This window comes from Amblyomma maculatum, chromosome 11 (genome assembly GCF_055883805.1).
Source record: "Amblyomma maculatum isolate TAMU_Amacu chromosome 11, ASM5588380v1, whole genome shotgun sequence".
NCBI lineage: Eukaryota > Metazoa > Arthropoda > Arachnida > Ixodida > Ixodidae > Amblyomma > Amblyomma maculatum.
Window position 1 is genome coordinate 54,916,292 of NC_139354.1, and position 23,064 is coordinate 54,939,355.

The 23,064-nt window shown below is 46.8% G+C and overlaps 1 protein-coding gene and 1 pseudogene across 1 annotated transcript; one reads left to right on the forward strand and one right to left on the reverse strand.

The window, feature by feature from the left end:
• Window positions 1-3,124: 3,124 nt before the first annotated feature.
• LOC146173827 (uncharacterized) lies at window positions 3,125-6,932 on the forward strand (annotated as a pseudogene).
• Window positions 6,933-18,434: 11,502 nt separating this feature from the next.
• LOC146173828 (uncharacterized) lies at window positions 18,435-19,422 on the reverse strand. The gene has a single exon (XM_084583549.1). It carries the CDS (start codon window positions 19,241-19,243, stop codon window positions 18,851-18,853), a length of 393 nt encoding a protein of 130 aa, XP_084439675.1. The 5' UTR covers window positions 19,244-19,422; the 3' UTR covers window positions 18,435-18,850.
• Between the last annotated feature and the right edge of the window lie 3,642 nt (window positions 19,423-23,064).

A 23,064-nucleotide genomic window follows, 5' to 3' on the forward strand; every position in this document is an offset into this window, starting at 1 on the left:
GTTAGTAAAAACAGTGCAGTTAAGTGGCTCTTAAGCAGGTTTAAGCACTGTCCTGTAATTATTTATTGCCTGAATGTGACACAACTTACTCAAACATAGTGATAAGAATTAACAGCCCGCAAAGTGTACTGAATGCGTAATTTCGTTGGTAAAGCGCCTACTTGAGGGGCACATATTCAGCCCGTGCTATGTATCGCTCACTAATATTTGTCTTGGGTATGTATTGACGTACGGTCACACTTGAGGATAATAAGACTTGAACAAGAAATAAAATTTGCTGAATAGAAAGCAGGTAATGACACTTTCGCGTCTACCTTTTAGGTTAAGTTTAAGTGTCTTCCTCATTTTTTCTGCGTGCTACGCTATTGCAGTTTGAGTTATAGCACTCTTATTCTATCCCATTATTATATACACCATACGTCTCCGGCAGCACTTCTCACATTAAGTTGCGAAGATGACTGCGATAACGCAGCACGTCGGCTAAAACGCCGGCATGTACAGATTTCGCGACGATCACCGCGTCCGACTCATGTGATGTCATACCTGAGTATATTGTTACGGGATGACGACGACGAAGTATGTCCTCTTGTCTCGCGAAAGAGACAAGGTGATGAAGGTGAACAGGTGCTGGTTCCGTGTTGCTGCCCGCTTTATCTGTGCTTTAAATATACTGTAAATCGAGTTTCCACGTAACATCATGGTGAAGGTGCTGGGCGTCGATCCCAGTACCTCTCGCCCCATAATGTAAGATGTCTAAAGCCAGCCTCCGCCCCTACACATTCACACTGACCGCGAACTATACATGCCTCCCTGTTCTGAATTTTGCGTCGCAAATCCAGCCCCTCCAACAAGGCTTTTCGCTCGCCACTCTGTGCCCTGTAAATGAATGTGATCTCCCAGCTGTGACCACCAGTTTACCGCCCCCTCTAACTCCTCTTTATCTGAAGTTTCCAATCTCCAAGACTATGCCAAGATGATCACTCCAGATCTTTCTCCTCCACAACCTAATGCACTCTGTCGTCTGCTGGCATATTTCAGGGACATTTTTGATTTTGATCAGCGCCCACTGACTCGAACTGTTTTTGTGCCACATCAAATACACACTAGCGACGCTGCTCCTATTCATCGCCGTCCTTATCGCGTACCCGGTACTGAACGCCGGGTAATACAAAAGGAGGTTGACAACATGCTCGCTCAAGACATAATCAAAGCCTCGACCAGCCCGTGGGCGTCCCCAGTCGTTCTGGTTAAAATGAAAGACGGCAGCTGGCGATTTTGCGTCGATTATCGCCAACTCAGCAGTATCACTAAAAAAGATGTGTACCCTCTTCCCAATATTGATGATGCCCTAGATTGCCTCCATGGAGCTAAATACTTTTCTTACATCGATTTGCGGTCCAGGTATTGGCAGATCGCTGTTGACGAGCCGGACCGTGAAAAAACAGCCTTTGTCACACCAGACAGCTTGTACCACTTTAAATTCGTGCCATTTAGTCTCTGCAATGCACCGGCGACCTTTGAACGAATGATGGACTCACTTCTTCGCGGATTTAAATGGACAACCTGCCTGTGCTACTTCGACGACGTCGTCGTTTTCTCGCCGACCTTTTCTTCGCACCTTGAACGCCCTACCAGTATACTCAATGTATTCTGTACAGCCGGCCTCCAGCTCAATTCATCGAAATGCCAGTTTTGTTGCAGCCAACTCACCATCCTTGGACACATGGTTGACGCCTCCGGAGTACGAACTATCAGACTGAAATTCAAGCCGTCAAAGACTGTCCGCGTCCCCAGTCTTCAAAGAATGTGCGCAGCTTTATCGGCCTCTGCTCTTACTTTCGCCGCTTTATCAAAGATTTTGCCCGTGTCGCTCATTCCCTCACCGACCTACTTAAGAAACACACCGCTTTCACGTGGTTCCTTCACCAGCAAGGTGCGTTTTCAATGCTTATAACCTTACTGACGTCTCCCCCTGTCTTGGCTTATTTCGATTCCTCAACTTCCACTAAAGTTCGAACAAACGCCTGCGAATATGGGATCGGTGCAGTGTTGGCTCAACGCCAACGTGGCAATTACCGCGGCATCGCATATGCTAGCCGCCTTCTCTCCAACGCGGAACGCAATTATTCGATTACTGAGCGTGAGTGTCTCGCACTTGCATGGGCTGTCCCTAAATTCCGACCTTACATATTTGGCCATTCTTTCTCAGTTATCACTGACCACCACGCACTTTGTTGGTTGTCATCTCTGAAAGGTCCCTCCGGCCGTCTTGGTCGCTGGACTTTTCGTTTGCCAGTCGGCGCGCTTCATGAAGATGCCAATTGTTTGTCTCGCTATTCTGAAGAGCCCCCTGATCTCGGTGACGCAGAGGCGATTCCCTGTGTCTTTGCCCTCTCCAATCTCGCCAACATAGCAGGCGAGGAGCGCAACAACCCATCTTTAAGAGCCACCATTGAAGGCCTGACATCTGGAAGAACAGGTTGTTCTCCGCAGCTTTTTATTGCACAGGATGGTATGATCTATTGCCGCAACTTTTATAATGACGGTAACCCGTTCCAGTTGGTGATTCCCAAAAAGCTCCGCTGCTCTGTTATTGAAGAACTCCAAAAACGTCCCACAGCTGCTCATCTAGCTGTGTCTCGCACTTACGACAGAGTATGGCGTCGTTTTTTTGGCCGGCACTATATCGCAGCGTACGGCACTACATCGCAGATTGCGATACGTGTCAACGGAGGAAAAAACCGTCGCGGTCACCAGCTGGCCTTCTCCAACCTACTGGCGTGCACTTGCAACCATTTTATCTTGTTGGGGTTGACCTCTTTGGTCCCTTCCCAGTGTCACGGTCGGGCACAAATGGATCGCAGTGGCAATCGATTATGCAACACTCTATGCCGTCACCACAAAGCGTCATTCTTCATCACGGCGCTCTTCGTCAATTACCCACCGACCATGGTCGCTACGTTTTGTCCCAATTGTTGAAGACATTTCGCGTTCATTTTCTAGGAAGCATAAGCTCGCGACCGCGCACCATCCCCAAACCAATGACATTACCGAGCGCTTCAACTGCACACTTACGGACACGGTATCTATGTATGTATCACCTGATCACCACGACTGGGACCTCATGCCGCCATATGTGACCTTTGCTTACGATTCTTCCAAGCATGACACGACGGGTTATTCACCCTTCCTCCTGTTCTTTGGCAGGCAACCCCGTTTTACCTTTGGAGGCGCAGGTTCCGCCTGCTGGCCACCCCGTAAATACTCACGCACATGACGCTATTGCGCAGCCATTGAAGCGCGCCAAGTAGCCCGTAGCCGGCTTCTCGTCTCTCAGGCTTCTGAGAAGTCTGCCTACGATAGGCGACATCACCACGTAACCTATGAACCGGGGTCCTTGGTTCTTTTGTGGTCTTCTGCACGCCGCATTGGTCTCTCGGAGAAACGCTTGTCCCCTACAGTGGCCCTTATCGGGTGGTGCGCCAACTCACTTATGCGACGTATGAACGTGCCTCTCTTGTGCCCTCGCACTCCTCCTCTTGCCCCACTACTGACATTGTCCATGATTTGCGCCTGCAACCATACGAGTTCATGCCTTCTTTGCGAGGTTAGCGCAGGTACGACGCTTACACCACCGGGGGGTCATGTTACGCGATGACGATGATGAAGTTTGTCCTTTCCTTGCCTCGCGAAAGGAACAAGGTGATGGTCGACGAAGCAGTTCTGGTTCCGTTTTGCTGCCCGCTTCTATGCCAGTGCAAGTTGTGCTGTAAATATACTGTAAATGAATCGAATTCCCACGTAACAATATATATATATATATATATATATATATATATATATATATATATATATATATATATATATATATATATATATATATATATATATATTCTTCTGCTTTGTGTTTAATTATATTTCCCCTAAACCGATTGCATTACTAATCTCTGTGATTATCCAAGTAAATAAAAAAAAAGACATAAAGTACCATCCCCAACGCTTTCCTTGGCCTCGCCGACTGTTGGCTTCCTTCCTTCATATATATATATATATATATATATATATATGGATGTCAGCACTGGATAAAGTAGTTGTCGGCGAGGTGGTGAACGGTGGCGGTTCCTGGCCCTACAGGGCTGGGACGGTAGGTCGACGCTGCTTGCGTTGGAGGCTAGCCAGCTTGCCACCAAACTTTTATCTGTTGTAGGCCGTCATTGCACCTGTCACCGCTTAGATGGTGGACGATGGCTGTTGCGGCGCTCGCCTTTCTCTCTCTCCTTTTTCTTTCCTTCTCTACTTTCTCTCTTCTGCCCCCACGAGGCAGTGGAGGTGGCTCAGCTAGAGCAGGTAGCAGGCCCATGCATTATCTTTTCTTTCTTCCTACAGCCACAACAACAACAACAACAACAACAACAATATAAACATTTCACTCCCTTGCATGGCTGGCTGCTGATTATAACAACTGGCGACGAGGCGATCTACGCACAGGCGTAGACAACGGCTTCGCGCGGATCGAGAGAGCAAGCTAGTAACCGAGTGGATGGCAAGGACGGACGGAAGAGAGCTAGTGGTGCCTTCGATCAGCTTTCCAGGAGAACAAGCATCGCCTTGACTATTTTTGAGCGTTCCAGATAAAAGGACGAAATATTACGTGCTTTCGGGGTGCGACTACCGCCTACAGACGCTCACAGATACAAGCAAGCGTTCCAGGAAAAGGGAACGACGCAGTATGTGCTCTCGGTGTACGGCTAGAGTGGCTGTTCCTTGCTATACGGGGCTGGGACAGTAGGTCAACTCCGCTTGTTGTGGGGGCTAGCCAGCCACCGAATTTTTATGTGTTGTAGGCCGTCATTACACCTGCCAGCACTTAGGTGGTGGACGACAGCTGTTGCGGCGTACGTCTTTCTCTCCTTCATCTTTTTCTTCTCTACTTTCTCTCTTCTGTCCGCACGAGGCATCGGAGGTGACTCAGCTACAGAGCCAGTAGAGAGCCATTGCATTTTCTTTTCCTTCTTCCTACAGCCACAATAACAACAGTAACATACCATTGCCGACGCTCACGGATACAAGCCTCGCCTTCCTTGACCTTTGTTCAGCGTTCAGGAGGAAAGCATCGGCCAAAGCAGCCATTAGGAATGCCAACAGCAGTCTGCGGGGAAAACGAATGAGTTTTGAACTTCGTTGCTTCTTTAAAGAAGCCGTCAGTGGAGGAACATATCAAAATTCTGTATCAAAACGCAAACCTTTGAGTCGTACGTAAAGCGCTTTCAGCATTGTTTAATGGCAAATGAGATAGCCAACAAAAAGCGTCGCTCAGTCTTTCTGACAGTAATAGGCTCAGAGGAGGAGGATAAACATTTATTTGACGAGGAATAACTCAGGCAGCAGGGGCTACCGCTCTAGGTGGCCAGGAGTTCTTGGGCTCTGGCGACCTGGGTTGCACGCTCGATGGCCCGGAGTTGGATTTGCGGGTCAGAGCTGAGCATAGCGGCCTCCCACTGCTCGCATGTGGAGAGCTGCAGATCTCGCGGAGGGCTATCTCGTGGACAGGTCCACAGTATGTGGTCTAGGCTGGCTCTCTGTTGGCATAATTTGCAATATGGGGTGTATAATGCAGGATATGCATGGGCGTAGGTGACAGGATTTGGGAAGGAATGTGTCTGTAATTTTCGCCAGGTGCCCTCCTGCGCCTTCGAGAGCGATTTGTGTCCCGGAGGGTATAAGCTACGTGTTTGTCGAAAGTATTTGGTAATTTCTTGATATGAAGCCATACGGTCTCTCGCCAACCATATGAGGGGTCGTCCCACTGCCCAGTTGACGAGTCCTCGGGCGAAATTGTGGGCAGCCTCATTTCCCGGAAGGTAGGAATGTGCAGGTGTCCAGATCGGCTGAATGGGACGGTTGGTCGTCTGAGAGGCAAGCAGCAATTTTAGTGATAGAGGGGATATTCTGCCTTTGCTGTAGTTCCTTATTGCGGTTTTCGAGTCGCTAATAATATGTAGGGCTGCGGTCGAGCTTACCGCAAGGGCAATTGCCGCTTCCTCCGCTTCGTCCGAGTCATTAGTAACGACCGAGCCGGCCGTGAGCAGTTGACCTTGGAAATTTACAGCCACAATCGTGAAGGCACTGCGGTCCGCATGTTCGGCTGCATCGACATATACAGTGTCTTGTTGGGAGTGATATTGCTTGTGTAGGTGTTTGGCTCTCTGTACTCGCCTGTCTGAATGAAATTCAAGGTGCATATTCTTCGGGAGAGGTGGAATCTTCAATTGAGCTCGCAGGTTCTTGGGCAGGGATATTTTGTACTGCCTTGCTGCGGGGTAACCATTTGAGAGGGTGATAGGAATAAAGCGTCCTGACGGTGTGTGGGTTAGCCCTTTGTACTGAGAAGTGAGGTGGGCCTCTACTAGCTCACTGAGAGTGCTGTGTATTCCCAGCGCGTTGAAACGCTCCGTTGGAGTATTTATGGGGAGGCCGAGTGCGGACTTGTACGCCTGTCTGATTAGGCTCAGAAGTTTATGAAGTCGTCTGAAGTATCACAGTACCGGCATCGCCGTGGGAAAAATCATATGTAGTGAAGGGCTTGCTTAAAGAACACTACAGCCCCAAAAGTTCCGCAATAGCGGAGCAGTGCTTGTTTAATCAACGCGTGCCACAGGAGGGCGAAAGCATCAAAGGGTTCATTGTGGAACCTAAACACTTTGCCTGGAAGTGCGACTACGGCGACTTCTTGCAAGATGCCCTCTGAGACAGGCTTGTTGCCGGCATACGGGATGAAGAGACAGCGTGCTCTGATTACGGAACGAGACTTGACATTTCAAAGCGCATTGAAAATCGCCCTTGACAGAGAACAAGCGTTGCGTGACAGTGCGCAGATGCGCTCAACAGAACAAGACGCATCAGTACACGTAGTGAAATTGTTGCAAACTTGAAGGGTCGCAGCGGAGCACCAGAGCAAGATGACCAGCGTGGCAGGCTTCTCATTTTGAACAGCCCGTGACGAGCTTACATTTCGAGCACGCGCTGTAGATCTGTATTTTCTTCTAACATGGCTGGTAACGCTGATCTCAGCGCGTCCGCTTTATAGCGTCGGCGGGCGCTATAGGGCCCCCGCTTAGACGGAACCGCGAAATGTACACGCCGACGGGGCAGAAATGGGGTTGCCACGGCGGCAAGCAGGTCTGCAGATAGGCCGGATACACCTGAAGGGAGCTCCTAGGAAGGTGTCTCGAGGTATGCGGGTTTGAGGAGATCTAGAGAGACGACCTCTACACGACCATCCAGCAGGTTAGTCGCTGACTTTGTCGTCCTGTTGAGGACGCGGTACGGGTCGTCGTATGAGGGTGTAAGAGGCGCCTTGCCTGAGAAACACATGCATCGAGGAAGCAAGGTCTGGATGCACGAAGACTTGATGGGCAGCGTGGCAGGCTTCTCATTCTGAACAGCCCGTGCCGAGCTTTCGTTCCGAGCACGCGCTGTACATCTTTATTTTCCTCTAACACGGCTGGTAACGCTGATCTCAGCGCCTCTGCTTTATAACGTCGGCGTGCGCTATAAAATGTCGACAGCGTCCTGAGCCGAGGCGAGCTAAGCCCAAGAGAAGGCAAGCCCCCAAGAGCGAGATGTGTAAAAGATGCGGCATGGGACACTCATTGGGAGTTTGTTGGTACATTACCTCGGTTTGTCATGAGTGTTCAAAAGTAGGGCACTTGAGAAAAATGTGCGAGAGTTAGAGCAAAAGCTAAAAGCACTCACCTGATTGAATTTTCCGACGACGACTGCGCCCGAACTGTATCATTTGGTCAACTCAAACCAGTTAGATTATGAAATGGGCATTAATATTGAGGCGCACATCCTCAATATGCAACTTCACACTGGAGCAGCCGCCACAATCGTGCCACAGCAAGTGTACCAGTCCCAATTCTCGCACGTAAGATGTGAGCCATGCAAAATGTCGCTTCACACTTATACTGAGGAACAGATGCAACTTTAAGCGCAGTGTGGCGTGGCTGTTCTGTACAAGAGTCAGAGCATGACGCTACCTGTCACTGTTGTAAAGGACAACGGAAAGAGGTTGCCAGGTTGAAATTGGCTGGAACGCCTGAAAATGGACTGGCTGAAATTGGACAGGTGGCACTCGGAGACAGAGTTTTGGTTCTAAAACAGAAGTACACTTCTGTGTTCTCTAAGAAATTAGTTACAATACAGAAGTTCCAAGTAATCATTGTTCCGAAACATGGTACAGTTACTGTATTTTGCCACGCTAGACCTTTTGCATTGCGGAAGGAGGTTGAGGAAAAACTGTTAGAGCAAGTCGAAACAGGCGTGGTGCTGCCATAATGAGTAGCGCTGGGCGACACCGTTAGTCACAGTCTTAAACGAAGATGGCAGTATTAGGTTATGTGGGGACAATAAGACAATCGTAAACACCTAATTGAAAGCAGATCATTACCGACTACCTAGGCCCGAGGATTTGTACACTGACTCGATAGGAGGAAAAGTAGTTTGCGTGCTAGACCTTTCTTCGGTGTACCAGCAATGGCCGCTTGCTCCTGAGTCCCGACCATTTTTGATAGTAAACACTGGCCTGTGGTTCTTTGAAATTCAGCGCCTACTTTACGGTGCGGCAAGTGAACCGGTAATATTCCACTCCATGATGGACAAAGTGCTTCATGGAATCCCGCATGTAGGATGTTACATCGATGGCGCGATCGTGACTTGGCAGAATATAGCATACTTCCAAAATACTCTGGAGCATGTAATACAGCGTTTATGTGTATATAATTGGACACTCAATCTGTATAAATGTCGCGTTGTTCAGAAGGCAGTCACGTACTTGGCTCACAGGGTAACTGAAGAAGGTATTTACCCTATGGACGCAAAGAAAAAGGCAATCTTGGTAGCACCGGAGCCGACCGCCATCACAGAGCTTAAAGTGTATTTGGGCATGTGGCATTTTTATTCCATATTTTTGAAGAACATCTAAACTGTAGCAGAGCCGCTTTATAGGCTTCTGGAGAAAGATTCAAAGTGGTCGTGGATGAAAGAATGCAGCGATGCGTTTAAGGATACGAAAACACTGCTAACCAGAAGCAAGATGCTGGCATTTTAAGGCGTCAAGAGACTGCTCACAATGCTTTGCGATGCGTCATCATATCGCTTAGGAGTGGTTATTGTTCACGAGACAGCTGAGGGTGACGAGAAGCTAATCGCATTTGCGTCACGTACGCTTACAGAAGCCGAGAAAGTCTGCCAAGTGTGAGTGCGAGGCTTTGTCCCTAATTTGTGACTATAAACATTGCATAGATAACTGTACGGCCGAGAATTCACCATATACACAGATTACCAGCCACTGCTTCGTATCATGGGACACGATAGACGCATTCCGACTGGCGGCTGCACGTATGCAGAGCTGGTCTGTAATATTTGCAGCTTACAAGCTGAAGTTTAAGAAGGGAAAGAATGCAGAGTGCATTGTCAAGGTTGGTCCAGCCAGTGCCCATGAAAGACGAGGCATCCGAATGCCTATCAGTGTTTCAATGAGTTCTGCTCACAGCTGAAGAGATTTCGAAGGCCTTAAAGCGAAGCTTAACAGTAACGCGGGTGGCAGACTTCACATTGAACGGGTGGACTAGACAGTATTCAGATGATTTGAAAGCATACTATGTTCACCGTGACGAGTTATCGCTGGAGCAGGGATGCGTGACGTGGGGTGTGAGAGTGTTAACTATGCTACATGAGGAGCACCCGGGTGCCAACCTCATGAAAATGCTCGCGAGAAGGTTTTTCTGGTGCCCCTGGTTAGACGCGGAAATTGAACAGTACGTGCAGAGATGCAAAATCTGCTAAGCAGTTCAGCCCGGCTGCCGGCCGGTTCCTCTTCCCCATGGCCATTCCCTGAGCACTGTTGGTCCCGCGTCTATGCGAACTTTGCACAGAAAGAAATGTCCGTCTTCTTCGTACTCTTAGACTCGTTCTCAAAATGAACGAAGTGTGGACAATGTCGTCAACTTCGACAGCAAAAACCATAGAGTAACTTAGGGTTGATTTAACGGGCCCCAGTTTACCTCAAATGAGTTCGCTGAATTTCTGAGCACAAACGGCGTAAGGCACGTTTGTACCCCTCCTTATCACGCAGCGTCCAACGGGGCTGCTGAGCGAACGGTACAAACCGTGAAAAAGGCGTTGCTTAAGCAGGTGCTTGAAAGTGAGGCGTCCGATAAGAACGTGACGGTGAAAGAAAGAATTGACAGCTTCCTTATGGCCTATCGTAACACACCTAGTAGTGTGACGGCATAGTCACCCACGGAACGGTTTTTAAATCGCCAGCCGCGCTTAAAGCTTTCTCTACTGGTTGGTTTGTGGGGTTTAACGTCCCAAAGCAACTCAGGCTATGAGAGACGCCGTAGTGGAGGACTCTGGAAATTTCGACCACCTGGGGTTCTTTAGCGTGCACTGACATCGCACAGCACACGGACGCCTTGCTTTTCGCCTCCACCGAAAAGCTGCCGCCGAGGCCGGGATTCGATCCCGCGTCCTTGGGAACAGTGGTCGAGCGTCGTAACCACTGCGCCACCCCGGCGGGGCTTTCTCTAGTGAAACTGAAACCAAATTTCGCTAATGCCATGCAGCAGATACATGAGCAATTGAAGGCGCAGCGCGATTTGGTTCGTGCGCAAGAGCACGCGTTTGTGGTGGACGACGGTGGTTTTGTGAAAACTGTGCGATGTGAGTGTGTCGATTGGAATAAATGTGTTGTGTCCCAGGTTGGCAGTGTTGGGACATACGTGGTGAAAGTACGCAATAAACTTCGTTTCACGCATGCCGATTAACTGCGTTTTATGCACGCCGACCCCAGCGCGACTCCACAACACTCGGATGTGGGTGCCAAGCCAACCCAACAGGAAGAGGTGTCAAAAGCCCAACATGACTTGAACCCGTCGTCACTGTCTCCATCAGAGCCAATCAGCGGCGCAGCCCTGGTGCCTGACTTCGTAACCCAGCCGGAGTCTGCATCACAGGATTTTGAGGCTCCGTTGTCAACGCGCCAACGTTGCCCAGAAAGTAGGATCACCCAGCGCTACGTAGAAGTGCTCGCGTGAGCAGGCAGTCAGACTGGTTTTTGACACGAGTACTCTGAGTGACGGTGTGTTACTTAATTGAGCGTGAACGAGTGTGATAACGCAGCACGTCGGCTAAAGCGAAGGCATGTACAGATGTCGCGATGATCGCTGCGTCCGACGCATGTGACGTCACACCTGAGTATTTATATGGAGGCCAGCACTGAATAAAGCATTTAACTCCCTGACATGACTCGCTGATGACGTTATAGCAGTGATCGATGAGGTAGTTAATTTTATATACCTATGCAACCAAAACATATTGGTGTACGTGTGTACAGGAGGCTAGTTTTGGTAAGCACATTGGGTGTGAGCTTGGTGCAGCATGCTCGTGTATGTCCAGAGTTTGAATCATGGCTTTGAGAGACAGATCGACTAGGCAAAACTATAGTTTTGAAGCCCGCAATTTCAACTCGAGAAACTCATGATCGCTGCAGAAGCAGTGTGAGTCATTGCTTCCAGCGGCGGCAAAAGACAATGAGACCAGCGTTGCTTTCTTCATTTACAGAGCAGAAATATCGTTTCTTTGATTAGGCATCGCGCTAAACAAAGACCCACGTCTGCAAAGGCAACGTGGCGATCTCACTCGCTACGAGTCTAACAAGAAGTCCAATGCGCTATCGCATTCTAACGGACCGGTATGTTGCCGGGAGGCGTTTGCGCATTCAGGGGCAAACAATAAGAACCAGCCAGTGTGTGTTGTATTGTGTAAGTGAGGTCTAAGGCCGCGTTTATTCCTGAGGGGGTGCTGAATTCGTGACTTGCTTTGTTTGCCGAATCCCGGCCAGTTCTCTTTATATTAGGTTAGGCTTACTGATTACATGATGCACCACGAACTTTCTAGCACGTTTACTGGACACAGGCAGTGGCCTAAAGTTTCCTTTCAAATAACTGGCTTGAAGGGTCAACAACCTAACGAGATTACCATGGCTGAGCATGGAAAACTGCAAATAGAGCGGCAAATACAGACATTAACTAGCATGTTGAAAGGGTGCACAGACACGGAACATAATAACCGAACCATTTATCACAATGATAAAAATCTTGAAACTTAAATACAGTCTACTCAGTCAGCGTTACCGCCTAATAGGATTTAGGGTGGCTCATCTCAAACTCAAAATTTTCTAAACTCTGAAGGAACCTGTAGGCATGTAAAAAAAACATGCATTATGTACGGCAGCCTAGACTCCACGTTTTGTTCCGGCCGTGCAGAAGCAGAAAAAAAGACACCGCTTTCACGTCAACGTCGGGTACATTTCGGCTCAATTGTTCGAACCTAAAACCGTAAAGCTAATCCTTAGAGCCTGCGGTTATGATCATGCGAGTAGGCTGCTAGTCCATGTTGCAAGAAGAAGATCCACCCTGCTCGGAATTTTACGCGTGATTTAAAACAACTACAGCCTATAACATGCGACCATAGCCATTCCTCACGTTTTAATCGAAAATGTAATAAATAGCATTTAATCTAGAATGCCTTCAGTCCACATCGTGTACACAATTAGTTGCAAAGAACCATAATGGACGCAGTAAAACGGTCTCAAACATCTGTAGAATTTTCTTGGACTGTTTTGATTGTCTGTGAAAGGCTAAGCAAATAATATAAAACAACAAAGACATTATTTTGTGAGTTATACGTTTTGGACTGCGCTCGAAGCCATACAACGACGCAAAAATCACCACCCCAGACTGATATTTTGCAAAGAAATGAAAGTAAAAGTCAAGCCGAGGGATACATTTGTCTTGATATACTAGTACTTCAGTAATATCAAGGCGTCTCATAGCTAGCGGACATATCGAGTTCCGCCAAACTTTCTGTACCTAGATTGCACCCAAGGAAGCATGTTCCGCAAACTATTTTGCTTTACCTGTCTGTTGAATGGACGAAAGCAAGGAGCTGCAACAAACAGTGTATATATATAAATATGTAAAATTAAATAGCCTTGCAATATCAGACGTAGTACTGCACGCCCTTGTCACGTACGATGCTCCTCCTGGTGTAGCGTTTTTAAATATGGAACATTTTCTCATTATTCTGTTTCTAATATAGCGAAATATAAAGAATGTCACATAACTTTCCAAAACCAGGCTGATGAGATATTCATGGATTGAGGAAGTTGGAGGGGCCACAAATTAATCAACAAAGGGAGAACAAATTGCCGACAAACAAATTTATGTTACTTAACTAACTGTTAACCGGGTTAAGTGGAGAAATATGGGAGAGGCTTTCGCCCTGCAGTGGGTATAATCAGGCTGATGATGATGATGATGAACTAACTGTCGGATTGAGTAAATATTTTTCCTTTCTTGTGCTAATAAATATTTTCAGAATCACACGTCTTGAAAACGCAGTAGCTCGCGTTTCTTCCTTTGTTCTAGTTTCAAATCTGATGACCTACTTGAACCTTCACTAGGTATTAGGGAAATTAAAATATGGTCCTGTATTTAAACAAGCTTGTGTACTTTCGACCGGTCAGTGGCATGTTCAGGCAGTCGCCGCCTTAAAGGATTGATACGCCTTTCTACTTTATTTTCGGGCGGCATTTGAACAATGCAGCCTGCTTGTCTTCCTCCTCGTAACGTGCGAAAAATAGACATACCCGAATATTTCGAAATGTGTAGCGAACGTCCCCGCGACCCGTATAAAACTTTCGGTCTGAAGTAAAGCTCAACGCGACAATTCGAAGATTAAACAGAATAGCGGAGCTAATTATTAGCGCTATTGGTACGGTATGAATTCTTAGCACTGGTACCGCTCCTAAGAGCAGCACTTACCTAATAGAGGGAGAAAATGGCAATAGCTCACCGAGACCTCTCTAGCTCCTGACCTTACAGGTTATCTTCATTACAGATTAAGCGTAATAGTAACAGATTATTTGCTGCTTATGCCGTATATTATACTGGCCGCTTTGCTTGATGCTGTATGTATACCTTCAAACTTTAGGAATTCATACAGAGCGCGATGTTCACTACAGAGGTTAACACAATGTTATTTGTAAAGTCGCTATTTGTGTTGCTTTTTTTTTTCGACGTTCATAAATATTTTTTTAATCAATCCTTGGCATGCACTGTCTGTTTTATATTAGCACCTTTTAACCTTTCACATACAAAGGATACAAACAGCCTTTTCTTAATGGTGCAATGTGTGAAAGTGTGGTTGCCTACACAATTTTAGCTAGAAAGCAAGGCTTTAAAATAATACCTGTTTTTGCTTTGTGACGATGTCTAGGCAAGAAGTTCATTTCTGTTGTACGCTTTTTCCGAACGGCCTACGGAGCTTGTAGCCTTTTCTGCACATCATTTTCATTTCTGAAGCTATTCTCTGTTGCCGTGCTTCGTAACAAAGCACCATAGCGGAAATCGCGTAAAAAAAAAGTTTCGATGAAGAAATGAGCGAATTACTTTATACAAGCTTCATTTGCCTGTAGGACACATCTATATGAAGGGTATATTAGGCACATTTTTTGTACTGCCGAATTAAATACAGACAAAAGGAGAACGTAGTGCCTACATTTGTATATTGATGTTTTTCTCTGAATCTCTTAGTCAACAAGGCCACAATGGTGACTCTTGTCAGAGGAAGATATAACTAATTCTGTTCTCAGAAAACTCCAGGATCCAGAATTAAACACGTATCTAACCTCTATGATTCGGAAGGGAACTGATTAAGATGTTCATCTGACCTTCTCCGGCTTCCTGTTCCGATATTTTATAATGGAGACAGCGCGTTCGGAAAATTCGAGATGAATGTATCTGCGAAATCCCATTAGCCTGAGTTCACCCCAAAATTTATTGTAAAAAGTAGAGATATCAGGTAGGTGGTTATCAGAACCAATTCAAGAAAAAAAAAAGACAAATTATGTGGTATGTGACATATGCAGTTGCTGTTCTTGAAATCTTTAATTCGACAAAAACATGTTGTGGCATGTTAGACGTTAAAGCGCACTACGAAAAGGGATGTTTTAAAACCATAGGCGTCTGGTATTATGATGGTTCAAATGAACTGTGAACGCCCATGTATATCCAATTATTTGTTTCTTTGAAAAAACGTGTTTGAAACTGAACTCAATGTGTCTTGCATTGGCTAAACATCCAGCTTCATTTTTAGCAAATCATTTCCCCTCCTGATGGAAGTTATGATTTTGGCCTTGCACGAAAACAGAAGTCATGGGACGCATGACTGTTTTAGCTTCGGGTCATTTTAGAGCGTCTAATTCCTCAAAGCGAGTAAGGCTACAAGTGACGTCGTATTAGAGAGCTCTGGAAATTTTTACCACCTGCGGGTTTTTTAACGACCACAGCACCCGGGAGCGCCTTGCATTTTCTATAACGGCAATCGGCTGCCGTGGCCGCGATTTTATCCCGTGTCCTTGTATTCGGTATTTGGGCGCCCTAACCACTGATCCACTGCGACGGGGAGCAGGAATATTCTATTAGTTTTTACCACCTATCACAACTGTGCACCTATTGAAAGTGCCCTTAGCAAGGGGGGATTAAAAGAAAACTTCAAGGGAACACATAAGCACCTTACCTGCTGCAAAGCGAAGCAGCTTTGGCCCCCGCTGCGTTTCATGGTACCCCCCTGATTCCTCAAGAGACAGAGAAAGAGAAAGAGGACGGAATTACCTGTCTCTCCCTATGTATAGAGAGAGTGAAAGTGATACAGTCCCTCCCTCACTCCCTACCCTCTGTATTTCTCCCTTTAGTGAGTTTAAAGAGCGAGTCTCCCTCTCGATTCTAGTCTCTCTCTGCTAGGGGAGGTCATGAAAAAGAGGAAAAAAAGAGGGCGGCAGAGTGTCTCTCTCTCTCTTTTTTAGAGACCCTCTGCATCCCTCTCTCATTATGCCTCTCTTTAGAAAGAAACGAGAGAGAGAACGAGAGAGAGAGAGAAGCACTCTTTCTCAGCCGTATGATTATCAATAACTGTAACTTACGGTCAATATATACGGCAGCCACTGATGATTACATCAATAGATTGCCATGTGGAGCGGACACGTTTTGCGCACTCTTTCTGCAGGCACCACACACGAGTTGTTGAAAGCTTTTGACAAACAAAATCAGACGTTCAAAGCACTTCTGTTAGCATGGTTCAACCTTTGTTGGCAAAAATTTCACGAATGTATGAGGTTGCCTCGTGGTTGCTCAGTTCATATGTGTATTGCGATGTGTGTCGCACTAAGGATAGAGGCAACTACATGGTTGCAGGAACAAGAAGAACCAGAACGGTTTATTAGCACGCCCTTTTATAGGCGATGGAGGGAGGCGGGGCAGTAGCAGTGCTAAGCGTACAGTTTGCGGTAGCGCTGATAAGACTGCGCTGACACGATAAGGCAGACAGCGCATGCCCGATACATCCTCCGAGGGGTAATGAAAACAACAAATGTTCAAGCTATTTGATTAAAAGCAGCGTCGTACTGAAGACGTTGCGGTGGCTTCACTGTACGTGCCGACCTCCTTGGAATTGGTGTCGGTCCAGGCAAAGCTAGTGGAATATGGTTTCCAGAGCCTCCGAGCACCGGGCTGTCGGTGGCGGACTGTTGCCGAGGAGAGTCAGCAGATGTTCGTATTGTGGCACCAGGCGAGATATTTCGAGCAGATTGTCCGGGGTTATCTGGTTCACGCTCGGACGAACCGCTGTCGTCGTCACTAGTGTCTGCTGCACACTTCTCACGGGTTTGCAGAAGATGCCGCCTGTTGCGCCTAAACACCCGATGATCCTCTGTTTGCACTTTGTAGGACCTGGGAGCCGCAGTGCCAACGACAGTACCTTTCTTTGACCATGTCTTGTCCTGGATCCTCACGACAGAACCTTCAGCTAAAGGTGGCAGAGGCTTTCCGCCACTCTTCTGATGGTGCTTCTTGATCACAGTTGTCTGCACAGCGCCAAAATCTGGAAGATTAGCTCTCAAGCACTTGCCCTGAAGAAGTTCTTCAGGTGATCGGCCGTCCTCTAGTGGCGTACAGCGGTAGGCCAGCAGACCTAGCCAGAAGACTTCCTGTGAATGTTCACATTTCTTCATGATCCGCTTTACCACCTGAACACCTTTCTCTGCAAGTCCGTTGGATTGCGGGTAGCGGGGGCTGGATGTGACGTGAGCGAAATCGTATGTTCTTGCAAAGGCTGCGAACTCGTGACTGGCAAATTGTGGCCCGTTATCGGTGCACACTTCAAGCGGTACGCCATACCTCGCGAACATGGCACTGAGTGCAGCGATTGCAGTACTCGCAGTAGTGTCCACAAGTTTCTCGACTTCTGGAAAGTTAGAAAACGCGTCAAACGCCAGGATGTACGAGCTTCCCCCAAAAGAAAAAATATCAACACCAACGCGATACCACGCACATCGAGGGACTGGGCGCATCAGTAGTGGTTCTTGCGCTTGCTTGTAAGCAAATTCGCGACAAGTCGGGCAACCCTTGATCAATACACTGATGTCACTGCTGAGGCCGGGCCAAAAAACAAGACGACGGGCTCTTTCTTTGCATTTCTGTAGTCCCTGAAAGACATTTTTGAAATCCTTGAGCGCTTGGTACTCCGAAGCATTTACAGTAGCCACCGTGCGATGGACACGTCCCAGAGCTTCGCTTGCATCTAGTCCCAGAATGGCTTGACGGCCGTTCTTTACAACAAAGAACTTCACGGTGGCGGAAGCGTTACCGATAGTTACTTCCTGTGTCGTTGTTCCGAAGTGAGTTATGACACCCCCCGTGTAAGCTCTCAGCACCGCACTTGTGGACGTTAACTGCTGCGACTCCCTAGTCTTGCGGTACATAGAGAATGGTAGCAGACTGGCCTGGGACCCGGTGTCTACTTTGAAGCAAATATTTCTTCCGGCAACTTGTGCTTCCACTACCCAGTCTTTGCTGCTTCCTCTTTCAGTAGTTACTTCTAGAATGACAAAGTCGTCACCGCTGCTGTCTTTACTGACTTCTACAACTTTAGACATTCCTTCACAGCAAACCGCGAAGTGGTTAAGTTTACGACATTCATGGCACTTTTTCCCGTAGGCTGGGCACTGTCTGGGTCTGTGCCGTCGGTTGCACTTTTTGCAACGGTACTGCTTCCTGCAGTCATCATCACTTTTGCTTCGCGATGGTGGCGCGTGCCTTGACACAGCATCGACCAGGTCGTCCGTGGCTTTCCAGACCTCGTTTCGTTGTGCGAGAGACTCTGCTACCTTGCAGAATTCTTCAGCTTTCAGCAAGGTTAAAGACTTCTCTCGAAGCATTTTCCCGCGCAGCTTTGAGTTATTCGTGCCAAACACGATCTGATCCCTGATTAGCGAATCACGCTGATCTCAGAAATTACATTGCGCGGCTTGCTTTTTGAGGTCCCCGTACAGCATGGTCATGCAACCATCTGCGATTCCAGTTGTTCAACCAGCCCGACGGGTTCCCCTGTCCCTGCGACAACCACTTCGGGAGGAGCTGCGTAGAATGGAGCGTGCAGGCGTCATCGTCAAACAGGATGGCCCGACAGACTGGGTAAGCCCATTGGTTTTGGTTAAGAAAAGGGATGGTAAACTTAGGGTTTGCATGGACCCAAGGAAAATAAACGAGCACGTAAAACGGCAGCACTACCAGCTCCCAAAACGTGAGGACATGGAAGGGGAATTGGCCGGCGCAGCCTATTTCAGCTGTTTGGACGCAAATTGGGGTTTTCACCAGATACCATCGGGTGTTTAGGAGCAACAGGCGGCATCTTCTGCAAACCCGTGAGAAGTGTGCAGCAGACACTAGTGACGACGACAGCGGTTCGTCCGAGCGTGAACCAGATAACCCCGGACAAACTTTTCAAAAGGTCCTCCATCTGCCTGCTTCCTGGAGCGAAACACATAACGTTCGTGAACTTCGTTGCTCACCTCGGCACAGTAGGTCTCAAGTTTTCCAACCAGCGCTGCGTAATCGTCCTTGCTTTCGGCTGCCTCGAACTTGAACGTGTTGAACACGTCGAGCGCTTCATCGCCGGCTATGCTCAGCAGGAGTGCGGCTTTTGCAGAATCGCTGCGAGGTTGCTCCTTCGTTGCGGTCGCCTGCAGGAACAGGTCGAATTTCTGCTTGAAGCGTTTCCAATTCTCAGAGAGGTTGCCGGTCAGTTGCAAAGGTGGCGGGGCCTTTAGAAGTTCCATAGCTGTCGCAGGATCCCACTTCTGACACCATGTATCGCGATGTATGTCGCACTAAGGATAGAGGCAACTACATGGTTGCAGGAACAAGAAGAACCAGAAGGGTTTATTAGCACGCCCTTTTATAGGCGATGGAGGGAGGCGGGGCAGTAGCAGTGCTAAGCGTACAGTTTGCGGTAGCACTGATAAGACTGCGCTGACACGATAAGGCAGACAGCGCATGCCCGATACAATATGAACATCTTCAGAATCACTTACTCTCTGTGTTCTTTTAGACGCTAGAATTATTTTCATCTCATTACATATTATACCTCACTTAACTGATTTTATTACACATTTATTTAATGCTAGCGTAATTTGCATTTGGCTTGTGTTGTTCATTCTTTGTTTATTAATTCGCATTTTTGGATGTTGTGCAACTGTACCATACACATTTGCAAACACTGCCGCAAGGCGTCTATTCAAATGAATTATATAGAAAGTAGCGCCCGGCTGTGGTGGTGCAATAGTTAAGGTGCCCGAATACCATGCTGGAATACCCAGGTTCGAACCCAACCGTGGGCAGCTGCGTTCCGATGGAGGCGAAAGGGAATAGTGTCCGTATTCTGTGCGAAGTTAGTGCACGTTAAAGAATTCTAGTTAATCGAAATTTCTGGACTCCAGAACTAGGTCATCTCTCCCAATCTGAGTCAATTCGGGACATTAAACTGTAAAACCCAAACCTATATACAAAATAACAAATCAAGGAAGTGGCTGATCATCAATGTTTCTTTGTGCTTCTTCCGAACGTCTCTCAGTTTCCCCCTCCTTTCAGTACCAATCCTCATATTGCTTTTCAGCTATTCATGAAAGTTTCTGGTCCTCATCACCATTATCGTCATCATCATTTGTACTTCTTTAAAAGGCCTTAGTCTGGTAACGTTTGGGTGGCGCTTTTATCCTGGAGTCCTGCATAAAAGATGAACTAGCTATCATGTTCGCCCCCATTATGCTGCACTTTTTATTAAACAACTTACTGAAAGTAACGCTAACCGCAAACGAAACCTAACTGAGCTCGGGAAATTTTATTCATATTAAAATATTTGTTGACGCATAGCTACAGGAGGTTGCTATTTTCCCGACTAGGCAGTATCACCTGACGCACCAATGCGTCGAAAGTTTGATTTGAAGATGGATACCGACTAGAACTATCATCAATTAGCGTTGGCTAGGCCTCAGATGCATCGCAGTTCATTCTTTGAACCCATCTTTGAGCTTTGAACTCTTTCAAGCTGTGAGTATTTTGCATTTCGTCGGCCTGAGAAAGAACCTTACCGTTTTTTTTAATCAGGGTTTGCTCTCTGAAGAGAGCTGCATCTCCCAAAAAGAAATCTTAAGGAAAGGCTAGCACTGTGCTGAAAACGTAAAGTGTATCCCCAGGAAACTATCCAGTTTCTGAAACTTCAATTATCCAAGTGCACTCTACAAGGATTGGGACAGCATATCCTAAAATATGTTCTTCATCGAAAGGGGTGTTTTCGTCGCAGTGCGTTGCAGTATCCAATGGCTGTTTACCGTCTCATACCACAGCCATGAATAGCCATGAATAGCCATGAACTTTAGCAATGAATAGACACTCCCCAATACGTATCGTATGAGCAGGTCAAACGACACTCACAACTCCTTAACCACACAGTAATGGTAAAAAAGGACTTTTGGCGAACAAGTATATTCTTGTATATGTACGTGAGTGTTACTTCAGCGGAATTTGTCAATAGTAAACAACACCTTGAAATTTCGAAACAAATTCCAGGTTTCGTTTCTGCCTTCATTTACCATCTCGTGTAAATATTTCATTAGGGTGGTGTTCTGCCATTGTGTGCGCCATATTGCCTCAGAGGAGGATTTTAGAATTTATTAATGTGCTGGAGAAATATGGGATACTGTCGAGTTCTAGTGCTTCCCTACCGCTCGCCCGTTACTTTGATAAAGAGGTGTTTGATACATCAACAGAGGTACCTATTCACACGAAGTAACCGGAAAAATAGGAATCCAGTTACTAGTGCTTCTTGTTTCGGGCAAAATTCATAGATCGTTATTCCAGAGCAAGAGGCCATATAGGACGCAAACAGGAAAAGCTGCAGCTAAGTAAGTCAATGAAAAATCGAAATAGTAACGGGTTCGAAAAAGTTTTAAATTCGTCAAGTAGAACTCAAAGAGGATTTGTTTCACTGCGGTCAATGGCCGGCCTTTTCAGCATTCATACGCTGGTGGGCTGCCAAAACTATGTCCAGCAGAATAGTTAATATCTTTGTTGGTAGAGGCTCGAAATTATTCCAAATTAAAGTATGATAAATATGATGTTCACTAAACACTATTTTCTGCTCAGTTTCATAATAAGAAATAATAATCTTTACGCACTTGTTTTCATTGGTATTCAGCACCTCACTAAAAACCAAAGTAGCGGTTGAATTCCTGGTCCCGTTTTCGTGTGAATGGACGTTTTTCCCATCTTTTCATTATTTTCTAGAAAACCCTGACCTTAGCGAAGGAATCTCAAGATGTCGTACAGTGAACTATTTTTAACCAGCCAAACACAAACTCTCACCGATTCGCAGTGACAGCATTGTTTGCGTACTCCGATTGTGTAATTCAGGAGCTTTACCCAGTGGCCACGTTCTCCTACTGGTTTTTCTGATAACATTTCGAATATGCTCACAACCCGACAACTGCGACTTCCTCACTTCACTTTTCATTATCATCGAAGTAGCAACTACTTCCAAAATGATTTTATTTAGCCACAAAATATTTTAGAGCGCCGACCTTATTGTGCTTCCAAGGCTAACTGAAGCAACATTGGCGGCTTATGTTTGCGCGCACAATTATCCGTCCGGTAGGCAACATTGCAGTGCCTACTGCTCCCGTTCAAAGCATTCTTGTGTCTACGCGCACGGAGAGAAACCAATCAGGGTGGATACATTTCATCAGCGCCACAAAGTTATCCTAATCAGGAGACCATGTATTCTTGTTTACGCATGAAACCGTCACGTAAGCCCTTAAAATGGTTTAAACAGAAGACGCTAATATTCGCGATCTTTCTGCTTAGAGCTGCCGTTAGCTGTCATCCTAAAACGTGCAATATATAGGTAGGGACAAAAGTCTCTGAACCGCACAGCTGGCGATTTTGGACTAGAACTGCAATGTAAAGGCATTGTCATCTTAATTCTCTGGCATACGCGACAGAAGTCTTACTTTCACGTCTACAAGTATTCTCTGATATCCCTAGACGCTACACAAGTTATGCTCTTTGGTTAATGTTTCCGTGGTCCACAGACTTTTGTTTCCGATAGTACATCTTCTTGCTGTAATTCGTCCCTTGGAGAGGAACGGTGCGACTTGAGATTCTGCAATTTTTTGGCCCTGTTTCTCTATTAATTGTGGCGATTTTGAAAGGCAGCTCTGCTCTCTTTGAAGTGACAGCTGCTCGTCTTCGACACAGGCTTCATTTTAAATTTCTGCTTCCTGCTCCTCATTTCAATCACCTGTAGACGCTTGTGGTAGGGCTGATTTTTATGCCTCTCGCGGCTTTATGTTTCTTAGACGCAAATGTATGCTAACACTGGGAGCCTTTCTTTAAAGTTTCGCGCACGCAAACGCAACCACTGTGGCTAACGCGTCGCCACAAATGATGCTTTTGCGGCTGGCAACTCATGCTTCATTTCTTTATATTCTTTGAGCGCACATGCCAGTGCATAGTGACTTGACGAAAGGTGCTTTATCCCGTTTGATGGCAATTGTCCTTCTCCTGGGGACGACAAGTATCGCGTAAACCCGTGATAGGAGAC